The following is a 12,143-nucleotide window of genomic DNA, read 5'->3' on the forward strand; positions in this document are numbered from 1 at the left end:
GCTCCCTCAACCACTCCTCATCAGACTTGTTCTCCAACCCCTGAACAGCTTTGTTGCCCTTTTTTGGACATGCTCCAGAGTCTCAATGTCCCTCTTGTATTGGGGGGCCCAGAACTGAACACAGCACTTGAGATGTGGCCTCACCAATGCTGAGTATAGGGGGATGATCACTTCCCTACTCCTGCTGGCCACACTATTTCTGATACAGACCAGGATGTTGTTGGCCTGCTTGGCCACCTGGGCACACTTCTGACTCATGTTCAGCCGTCTGTTGACCAACAACCCCAGATAATTTTCCACCAGGCAGCTTTCCAGCCACTCCTCCCCAAGCCTGTAGTGTTGCACAGGGTTGTTCTGACCCAGGTGCAGGACCCGGCACTTGGCCTTATTGAACTTCATACAGTTGGCCTCAGCACATCAATCCAGCCTGTCCAGGCCCCTCTCCAAAGTCTCCCTACCCTCTGGCAGATCAACACTGCCGCCCAATGTGGTATCTGTGAACTTCCTGAGGGTGCACTCAATGCCCTCATCCAGGTCATTGATAAAGATATTAAACAGAGCTGGCCCCAACACTGAGCCCTGGGCAACACCACTCGTGAACATGAGGATGAATGGGAAATAGTCATTATATACCTCATCTAATACAACAGTTGAAGAGCATCAAACGAAAGTAGGAAGTGCCAAATGCAGTGATGCCTCTTTACAGTAGGCATACTTAATTTGTTGAACACTTTGCCACAAGATGTCACAGATGCCAAAAGCTTGCATTGCTTCTGAATGGTGACAGTGCAAATTCATATTAGAAAAATCCATGAAGGACTATTACATACAAAGAGAGTTTCCAGCTGGGAAGGTATTCTGTGGATTATCACTGTTCATATATGCTCCTAGGTATCTGCTAGTGGCCAGCTCAGATGGACTGAAGCATATTGTTGGTCTGAACTGGTGTAGCTTCTTTCTTCCTATTGTTTTTTCTTGTGCACCAGCTTTTCTAAAGGCATAAAAATAGATTATTTTTTTCTTTTGACTACAGAGCTAAAATTTCTCACCCACTTCATACAGATAATTAAAACACTGTCAGTAGATCCAGAAAAAATAGCAACATATCAAGTGTATTGTCAGTTTGAGGTTTGGAGACAAATTCTATTGACAACATACATTTTACTATATTTATACTGGTTTAGTGTGTAGAAATTTATTGTAAATGCAATTTAAAGATTTGATCAGTAACAACCAAGTTCTTTCCAGAAGTTTGAAGCCTGAAGGCTTGATCAGGCAATTGTATTGTACACCACAGTAGTAGAAGTGGACAATGTTCATACTTCATAGTCTGTTACAAGGCTCCTAATTGTGAAGCTGAGCAAGGACTCTATAAATTCATCTGCCAGGCCAGGTAACACACAGGCATCAGTCTTCTGAAATTTTGAGACTGAAGTGTAGCCTACAGTATTGCAGGGGCTAACTGGTGTTTTCAGGAAACAGTGCTGTTACTTAAGGATTAGTGTACAGGCTGCATACAGAGATTATCATATGTCTGAGAGCTATAAGGCATGGAACACATAAAAGGAATCTGAGCTACAGGGATGTTTCTTAGTCTCTCAGGGGGAGTCACTGTTCAGCTGTGCTAAGGATCTGGGCTGGGTATGCAGCTTGGCTGTAGGCTGAACAGTTGATGTTGACTGTAGCTACCCCTGCTTGTTCATCTCCACCCATGTCTGAAGATTTGGTTTGCACAACAGTTCCTGTGCCAGCACAGTGTTGTTATGGGACAAGTTTGAACTATAAGTCATGGAAAGCTCAGGTGGCACAGAATTGTTGTTCCAAGCTATTTCATAACCCACAGCTATCCACATAACCCACCAGCTGCATGGAAGGAGCTGTGGAAGCGAAGAGAATGCATTATTCCAGAATATCAAGAGGTTGAGAGAGAACCAAATAATTTGATCCCTGTTGTTTGCACACCAGCAGAGCCTGAACATAGCTGAATAGCAACTGGCTTGTTTAGAAGGGATTCTAGTTTTCCTAAATGAAGGCTTTAGTGCATGGAGCATGCCAGCTCACACCTTCTTCTGTCTGGCTTGAAGGGAAAGCAGGGGTGAAAATGATGAGTTTATCTGATTAGTCACTGGCTTGATAATATATTTTCCTGTAAGGATGAAAAATATTTCCATGAGCTTCTGAAGGAAACTTTTAATAAATACAGGTTTATGTTTAAATTTAGTTTCTGTGTCCCTACTTACAAAGCAAAAATAATAATTTTGAATAAAAATAATGTTGATATTTTTCACTAATGTCTTCTAATTTGATTCACATCCAGTTTACAGGGGAAGACAGTTCCTGCCACTCATAGGCAGGAAAAGGCCAATTATATTACCATGCAGTATTGGAGTCATGGTTCTCCTGTTTAGAAATAGATTGTTTTGATAATTCAGTTTTGTTTGCCATATTGTGTGGTAATGTGCAATACTGCTCAGTGTTACAGTTGACACCACATCTTCTTTATTCATTAAGGTATATTGACCTCTTTTGCTCACTGTTGAAGGAGAGTAATTTTTCTGCTGAACACATTTGTGTTGCAGCTGGTCAGATTTCAAGGCTTCACTGACCTGCATTCCTTAATGTTTTGGTCTCATGTTATTGCTTGCCAAATTAGCACCTGCATACTTTTTCTCTCTGTGTTGGGATTCAGCTATTCTACCATCCTTTCCGGTCTCTTTGTCCTCTGCAGTGCTCTCTGTTCAAAAGTGTCCTTGTCACTATTTTTCTAGCATGTTTTACTACACTTCTATGCCTTCTTGCTTTTCAGTTTTAAATATACTTTTGTTGACTTTTCTGTTCCCCTTTCTTCCTCCTTGATTTCACATGTTAGATTCAATCCCAATTTCTCTTCCACTGAGTCTTTAAAACATAGCTAGACCAGTGTGTCCATCCATGCTATTTTATACTGATATAGGAAGGAAAAAAAATATCCTTTCATGGAGTCTATTCCTTTGCGCATCTCCGAACTCCCCCTCATGGTCATGCGTTTGTAAATGTCCAGTTCATGTGAGCTGCTCCCCTGTACATTAATTCACAGGGCAGAAACTCAGAAGAAAGGGGTATAGAGTGGTTGGTGTGATGCTTGGTTCATGTTGTTCAGCCTGTGTTTGTGAGTTGTGAATTGTGGAGCTCTATCTCCACTACTGTTTCACCAGGATAAGGCTCTTGAGGAGATTCTCGTCAAAATACATATTATTTGAACTTCCCTAAGCTGAAGAACTTATTATTCCTTATTATCTTTCCAGCTGGTTATTGTAGTATCTTAATAGTTTCCCTACCTCTCTAGGAAGCCCTTTTACCATGTAAGCTTCTGCATCCTCTCCCAACTTCTATTTGGTATCACAAATAACAATTAAGTAATGAACGAGCTTAAGTAACAAGATGAAATGAGTAAACATTTTAAGCTCATACTTCATAAATCTCACCCCTCTAAGCAGTGTTGCTAAGACACTACTTAGTCCAGTAAATCTACGGTAAATGTTTTAATAATGTTTTTCAAAGCCCTCTTTAGACATTTTGTTTTATACTCAACACTTCAGTGGATTTCCCGTATTCCCTCAAATTCTTTTCTATTCCACCTGATTTCTATAAAGTAGAAATGTTAAAATTGGCCACCTTCTATATTGCCATCTAATATAACTGCAGTTACTCACAAGGGAGGGAAATTTAACAGATTATTTATTTACCTTACATTTTGACATTCTATCACTTAGCTTTTGTTTTACTTCAAACAGACTTAGAAGTAATTGCTGAACAACTAAAAGTACTTGACGAAGTTTATACCTTTATAAGAAGTTAAACAATTTATATCTATATAAATTATCATAAACTACAATTAATGCCTTAACTTTATCATATTAGATTATTTTAAGTTAACAAAAAATAATAGTATTTTGTGTGGTATAGCTGCAGATTGGTTAAAAACATAATACATGGGTCTGAGTAAAGATCAGAAAATAATTAGTAGTTTTGTTCTATCCTTTTGAATGTACTTTGCAGTTTTGTTCTTTCTGTACTTTATTCATTACTAATTTTACTTCAAATTTTACTATACTTCTAATTTTTAGTATTTTAATGAATAGCTTTTCAAAGTTATGCTTTTACATGATTTATACAAATGGGAAATGATTTCTATTTGTGCTAAGGAAAGGTGGTAGGAAAAAAATAAAGTGAACAGAGAGACATGCCTAAGTTGAATTAACAGAGTTGGTCTAGTTGCTAGCTAAGCATTCTTTAAGTGTGTGATTTGTTTGGCTTTCCTTACCTGTTTAACAGACTCATTCGAATGTTGTGCATGTGTTCAATTTTAGATGCAGGTAAAGAATATTGTGTATGTTTGTAAATTTTTATAGAAGGCTGTAATAGCTTTTAATGGGCAAATAAAATTATGTATTCATATGTAAGGTTTTTTAATGAAAATAAAATAATGGAAAAAAATACAAATATTAGACTTCTGATGTTAGCCAATGTTACAACTTTGAATTTGGTAGTTTTCATACTATTTCATTTTTCTCATTTGAAGGATAATGCTTCCAAATGCAATAACCACTTGTAGTATCATGTCCATGTTTAAAAAAGATTTATTTTTATTTATAAGGCACCTTTACAGCATGTGCTTCTCTGATGATTTACTGAGCTAACTACTTTCTTAAAATTGAGCCATCTGATTTCGAAAAATCTCAAATAATTACATTCCTTTTAAGTTGTGCACTTATGTTTCTGATAGTGCTTGCTAATCTTATCGGTCATATGTTAGCAAATTGATGGCTTTTTTCCCTAGGAGACCACAGTGTAATATATAATTAGTCTGTCATTTTTATGAGCCAAATATCACATGATTCAAACCATGTTAGTGAGCTGGTTTATTTTGATTTTGTATTCCAAACTATGCATTCTATTTTTAATTTTTTTTTAAATCCAGGTTTCCTGGAAACAGTGTAATTATGGAATAAAATACACAGAGCTAGGCCTAAATCAGTGACAGGCTTAATTTTCTTTTTAAGTCTAAAATTTTATAATCCCTAGAATTCTCCCTTCAGATGAAAATATATACTTTAAAAATTTAAAAACCATTCAGAAAATACTCGTAAGACCAAAAAGACTGTGATTGAAAATAAAATGTGCTCAAAATAGGGAAGAGTTTAGAAGTTGATCCCTCAGTGCGATTCTGCTGAACCTGAATACCGTCACATACATCATCAATATACATCAATACATCATCATCTTCATATGGACTTTGTAGCTGTGAGGAACAGCGTGCTGTCCAGTGGCAGCTATCATCCATCATTAAGAAGTAAACTGTGCTGATTAAGAAAAAATGGTAAAAAGATGGAATGGTGTGTTACCACTTAGTTGTTTACCTGTGGAAACAGGGAACGCTACTTAAGTTTCAAAAAATACTTCAGATGTATTTAAAAATATACAGAATAATAATTTTATATTTGTGTATTTGAGACTGTACTTGCACTTTGAATCAATGTTGGAACTGAACAGTGTTGAAAATAAGTTTGCTTGGAAGCGATGTAGGTCTTTCCTTCTGTTCTTAAGCACTGGAAAGTGAGACAACACCAATAACTACCCAGTGGATGCTTCTAAAATACATAGCTCAGAAAAGGAATTTTAGTTTCCAACACAGAGCATTGATAAACTTAATAATGAACTTATGAATATGTTCTATATTTTTAAAAGAATCTAGTTGGCTGCTAGTGTTACAGCAAGCAAGTACACATCAGTAATTGCAGCTATAATCCACTTTCCTTTTTGCTTTTCTTCCAAAATTCCACAAAAATTGAGTGTGTCGAAAGTGGTTTGAACTGGACATGGTATTTTAAATGCTTTTTGACTGGCCATAGCAATTATTTCTGCCAGTGGAAAAAAATAAATAGGAGAAGAAAGGAGAATTTTTCAGTTCAAAGGTGCCAAGAAATGTGTTGCTTATAGTGAAAGAGTGATTTGGTGTGCACTAGTGAAAATTGGTTTGCTGAGTTCTCCTTGCTTGTAAAAATTCACCTGCAACTTCTTTCCCTCTGCATTTTGCATATAAAATGGTAAAGTAGGTGTTTATAGCATCAGCATTTTAAAGGCCCTTCTAGCTGGGCAGATCCCGTTTTAGGAGTGCCAAGAATCTTCTTTCCTTTTTATCACTGTTTAGCACATAATTTCCCCTTCCCTTTCCACTGTCTGTAAGAGGAGAGTCAAATCCCTTTTTGTTAAATCCTCTGTTTCTCCTTTTCCTCCTAATTAAAGTTCTGATTGTTCTCTTTTTAAATCCTCACAGAAACAAGGGTTCTGTATGTAAGTCCCTAAGAGTAAAAGGCGAGAAACCGAAGAATCAGATCTGTGTTTTTCTTTGCCCTTATCTCAATAGTGCTTTCAGTAGAGTGGTCCGTAGCTGTGCACACAACAGCTTTAACTACCCCTAGACTAGAACCCCTTCTATTTGCCTCTCCTCCTGTTACCACATCAGTGAGGCTGGTCAGTCAATTCCATGTAAAGCAGTGGGGAAAACATTCAGCAAAAACTGGCAGATGCTTTCATTTCAAGGTTTTCAGAGGAAATAAAATGTGTAGCCTGGCAAATGGCCTACTAAAATAGTGTATTCTATATATACAACAGATTGAGCCCGCTAGCTTTGGTTTTTCTCAGAGGAATATCTTCTTGCCTTGACACTGCGCCTTTTTTGGTGGGAAATATAGTTCATAAAACCCAGATACTCCATAAAACCCAGATCCTGCGGGAACAGAGGAATTGTTTGCCTGGTGACATTTTCTGTGAGCAATACAGGCAAACTGTCATTTTACTTTTGATTTTTTTCTATTTAAAAATTTATTCTGATCTACTTTCAGTACTGTATTAAGTGCCTTGGAATAGTAACAGAAGTTTGTTGGGTTAATATGCCTAAAAAGTTAGTGGTGGTGGTTCTTACAGATAGAATATATACCAAGCAGAGACAAAACAGTTTTAATTTCTTTAAATCTAATGATGTCTTTTCTATGGTTTTTGTTTCAGAATTAAAGTGGCTCAGCAATCAGTAAGCAAGTTGACTGCAGAGAAGAAAGTTGAAACGAAGAAAATCAATCCTACAGCCAGCCTGGTATGATGTGTTTCTCAGTATGACATTCAGAAGGGTTTTTGTGACACTATTCTTGTCACTGAGAATGATGGCGCGTTTCTGCTGTTGTAGGGTGACATAGTATGCTTACTTTGAATGTTGCATGATGATTTTCTTCCCCAGGAGAAATCTTTAAGCTTATGCCCTCCAGTAGTCCAACAGTTAAGTTTAAAATGTAGTTTAATTGTGCCTAAGCATGACTCTGCTGTTCTAGGTAACAAAATACACTAAGAGCTTTTCTGGTTTCTTCCCCACTTCAACTGAAGTCTCTTGTATTTTCTTCCATGCTCTGTAGTGCGTTGAGGCTCACTGCGTATATTTGTCCAATGGCTGAGTGTCTGTTTTTTTTCAAAAGCTTACAAAATCCTGTTTGCTCTCTTGAATAAAGGGTAGAAGGGATTAAATCCCCATTTTATTCCTCACTGTTTCCCAGTTTTTCCGATATGACACAAATAGAGGACTAATAATTTACACTGTAGATAAAACCTTTTTTGTCTGTGTGCAAGGCATATGGGTTAGATCAGCATTTCTCAAACTGTAGGTAAGGGAAGGAAATGTACATGGAGGAATTAGTATATTATCTCCATTCCCAGCAGAGCATATCAGTTGCAGGACAGGCTGCAGAGATATGAATAACTGTTTTCTCTAGCTGCACTGATCTTCAGACCTGTGGGGTTTTTTGAAGGTATACAGGATTTGACAAGTGTGTAGCCAAAGCAAGCTCAGTTTTTCTACAGTAAGTAATTAACTGGTTCTGAGTCTTCCTTGAGTGCTCCAGGTGTTATTTTTTTTAATTAAAGAAAACTCTAATCTACTGTGACTTGTTTAGTGCTTTTCAGTCTTCTAGACCAAATGCCAATGGCATCTTGAGAAGAGATGGAGAATTATAGACAGGAATTGTAATAAAACTCTTTCTTTAACAGAAAGAAAGACTACGTCAGAAGGAAGCCAATGTGACTGCCAACTGAAAGAAGAAAGATGAAAACGATAGTGTGACTTCATCCCTTGCATGATGCTTTATGACACCCATAGCCCAGGGAGCACCTTATGTTAGATACCGAATTCTGCTTTGCTGATCTGTTTCAAGACAATCCACTAAAGACTTTTCAGTTCTTCCAGAGGGGTTTGTACATGCAATGAAGGGAATTCTAAGAAGGTTTTTTCATGATAAATTAAAATTATATTCTGTAACTCTTACTTACATTGCATAAAATGTATCTCGTTGTCAGTAGTTACTTAAAGTACTCTGTGCATAATGCATTAATATGGAAGAGCTAAGATGAGCATTTTGGATGCTAAGTAATGACTAACAACCTGTAGGTTATTTACAGGGCTTTGTGTAGATGAGAGCAAATATGCCATTCAGCTCACAAAAGACTTTTTGTTACGTCAACAGTAACTGAGGTAAAATTGACTGATTCTAAATAATTTTACGGTGTCTAAATATTAGATGCATCTTTCTAACTGATTAAATGTAATTATAGATTTATGCTGTATTTTGCTATAAATATTTTTGTAGAAGCTTCCGCTTATGCCATACATTGAAATGGAAACAATATTTTGCACATGAAAAGGAATAGCTTCAAATTCTTTAGTTTTATGATTGATGGCATAACTGATTCATTATTTTTATGGTTTTAACCTAACATTTCTTGAATTTTGAGCTTCAAAAGAAGAATGATAAAAATGTATATTTTTATCTCAGTATATATTGAAAATATTAATTCCATAAGTCGTTATTAATCATTATTCGTTGAACTAAAATACAATAATATTTCTCCATGAGGTTATACATTTGCCATTAAATCTCTGGCTTTCAATTCTATTGAAAGCGTTCTTTTAAACAGTGAAAATCTCACTCTAAAATATATTATGTAGCCTGCTCTTGTCCCCCTATATTTGTATGAAGAATGTGTCCAGCATACATATATATATATATATATGTATGTAATTCAATAAGGAAAACTTGAGGAAGAAATAAGAGTCTCACTGTCCTCCTATAACATTATAATCATTGCCTGTAAAGTAGCAGAGCCTGAAAAAACCCCCTACAGAATATCCACTGTTACTTGAAGATTCTTACTGCATTTTAAGGATTTTGATTCTTAGAAGGAGAGATCTTGAAGCAGAAGTTATTTTAAGGTAAAACAGAAAAGTTATTTTTAAATACAAGTAGGTAACAGCCTATAAATAACAACAACTGGAGAAAACATGCTTCTGCTTGCTTTCCATAAGAAGAAATGCCCTTCTTTATGATAATGGTGTCTTAAGTTGGTTACAAAGAGAAATTAGGTGAAGCAAAAAAATACAAAAAGGTAATAGGAGGAAGGTATTAATCCTTTGCTTAGAAACTGTAAAGAATATACATGAGACATACATGGGTTGTACATACAGCAAATTAGATGGAGAAACTGTGATGAAACCTGAGGCAAGTTCATCCCTAGAAGTGTGTGTTTATTAAGGAAAGCAGCAGTTGTGAAGACTCCCATTCATGAATTAACTTGAAGATTTCATATATTGCAGGCTTATCTCTCTCATTCCTGCATAAATAAAAATAAGGGAATCAAGATGCCCTTGTAAGTTTTGGAGTTTCTAGCTGCTGCAGATATACTCAAGATGTGTAAGCATAATTCTTATGAAAACATTCAATAATATACCAGCAAAAATTACCTGTTTTGTAGTTTGACTGTTCCCATTGCAGAGAAATAAATTCCAAAGATATAAGTTTTCTGTCTTCCACAAAATAGGTAAAGTATATTTGTTTCCAATATTATTATTGATAAACAGTAGGAGCAATAACACTTATAAAAGCCAAAGAAGAGCAGCAAGCAAAGCAATTCTGATGAGTGTATAAGCAAAGTGTTGAGTTTTGATACAGTTTTCTATCTGTCATGAAGATAGTGTATATTGCCATTTGACTTGATCGGGAATTTTTCAATTAAATGTTTTACTTGAAATATTAATCAACAATAATAGCACTGTTTGTGGAAAAGGATTGGTCTTGAAAATTTTTATTAGAAATATATTATGGAAGAAGTTTTTAAATTATTGAAATATCCTGTTTTGAAATTTCTAAATGTGAAGTTTCATTTTTCAGTTCAAATTTTTTCATTTTGAAATGTTGAAAAATATGTATAAAAAGGGATTAAAATTAAAATTATTGATGTAAAACATTCCTTGATCAGATTTATAATTCTTTTTTCGAAAGAATTCTTTTTTTTTTTTTGCAAAAGTTTTGAGAATTTAGGCTATTTTTTCAGAAGATTCAAAAACTTATAGCACAGAGACATTGTTTATTCCTCATCTTCAATTGGACTGATTTTTCTCTCTAGACAGATATTCCAATTCCAGCTTCACCCATGACGTAAATCCTCTACTACTAGTTAAACTATTTTCAAATGAAAAAAAAAGAATTCATTAATTTGATTCATTCTCTTAATCAAGACTTTAAGACTCTTGGATGGAATTAATCAGCTAAACATTACTTACACCCCTAGTGACACCTGGAAGTGTCTTCAGACAGTGATTGAAGTGATAGTGGTAGACCTGCTGACCTTAATGAAAACGTTGAATTAGAGAAGAGTTATTAGCAGATATTATATATCTATGTAAGCTCTTTAATTATGAAATATTTAGACACTACAGACAGTATAACAAGTGGGTATCCACCAGCATTGATCCTGGGGTCACCACGTGTCACCAAAAGTTATGTTTGAAGCTTACATTTGGTTTGATGCCTGACTTTACCATGAGCTTTCTAGTTCGTGGGGAATAAAGGAGAGAAGGAGAAAAGAAAGAAAATTAAAAGATAGAATGGAACAGAAGTCTCTGGTACATGTCTGCATTGCTGTCAAGGAAGTAAGAATGGACTAAATTAAGCCAAACAGCATTAGCTAGAGCGTTACAGTTTTCTGGGCTATGTAATTTGAATTACCTCTACACTACATAGAAGTCACTTTTGTGACCACAAAGTAGATGTGGCTTAAGAAGGTTTTTTTTCTGTTTTTCTGTTTTGTTTTCAACTCTCCTGTTATTGCCAAGCTTCTCAAAATCTGTAAAGCAAAGCACTATTAGAACCCATATTACTCAGTAGGTGTTTATTACCCAGGAAAATTATATACATTACTGATTTATAAATCAAATTACTAGGAAGAATTCAGTTTAGATGAGTAAATATCAATACTTTGTGAAGTGCTCTTTACCTTATTTACAACATTACTCTTACTGATTTTAAAATGAAAAACCTTTTAGTGTCTTTGAGATATTTTGAAAATTTAAATTCTATTTTCATTATGTTTTTGTTAATCTATGATAGCTACCCAGGTGTTTTGCCATGTCTAACCCATGTAAATGTTTTATCATATGCTTTATTGTAGGGTTGTAAATGTATAGATTGAATATTATACTTTTGTATTTAACTTAGAAATTTTTTTTCAGCCAAACAGAAACTATGATCTTCAGTTTTTGTACATATAGAAAATTAAAGTAGAATGGGTGGAATATTCAGAAAACAGAGAAAAAAAAATTGACATCTTAAGCAGTTCTAGGAAGGATAAAGTTATGTAGGACTTCAACCTTTCTGAATTGCTGAGGATATCTCCTCCAACCAGATGTAAACAGCCAGGGTATCTCTGACCAGTCTGATTTTTTTTCTACATGAAGCGTGAATAAAATATTTTCTTTTCTGTATGACATACAGGGTTCTCACTGCCATGATTTTCCAGTAAATTGTTAGCAGTTTCTAAGATCTAAACATATTTCCTAGCTGATGAATATGGGCCAGTGGAAAACTGTGTATTTACTTATTTAATAATGCTGTTTCTTCATTGCTTCAGTTCAATATCTTAAAAATTAATGCCTTAATCCTGTGTGGGTGTGGAATTTCCAAAACACCCAAACAAGTTAGAAATATTAATCCCATTACAGCATTGATGTGTTTTTGAAAATCAACCTTCTTAATCTGTGTTTAGGCACCAGTCTAAGCTTATAATTT

The 12,143-nt window shown here is 35.2% G+C and overlaps 1 protein-coding gene across 1 annotated transcript in view; it reads left to right on the top strand.

Annotated features, from left to right (window-relative positions):
* FMN1 (formin 1) overlaps positions 1–8,118 on the top strand; it is a 143,809-nt gene extending 135,691 nt beyond the window's left edge. The window contains exons 16-17 of the mRNA XM_010167059.2: positions 7,048–7,132; positions 8,074–8,118. Of these exons, the coding sequence (XP_010165361.1) occupies positions 7,048–7,132; positions 8,074–8,118 (130 nt within the window). The remainder of the gene's footprint in view (positions 1–7,047; positions 7,133–8,073) is intronic.
* Positions 8,119–12,143: the final 4,025 nt, after the last annotated feature.

This window comes from Antrostomus carolinensis, unplaced genomic scaffold (genome assembly GCF_000700745.2).
Source record: "Antrostomus carolinensis isolate BGI_N321 unplaced genomic scaffold, ASM70074v2 scaffold2784, whole genome shotgun sequence".
In the NCBI taxonomy this organism is placed as follows: Eukaryota; Metazoa; Chordata; class Aves; order Caprimulgiformes; family Caprimulgidae; genus Antrostomus; species Antrostomus carolinensis.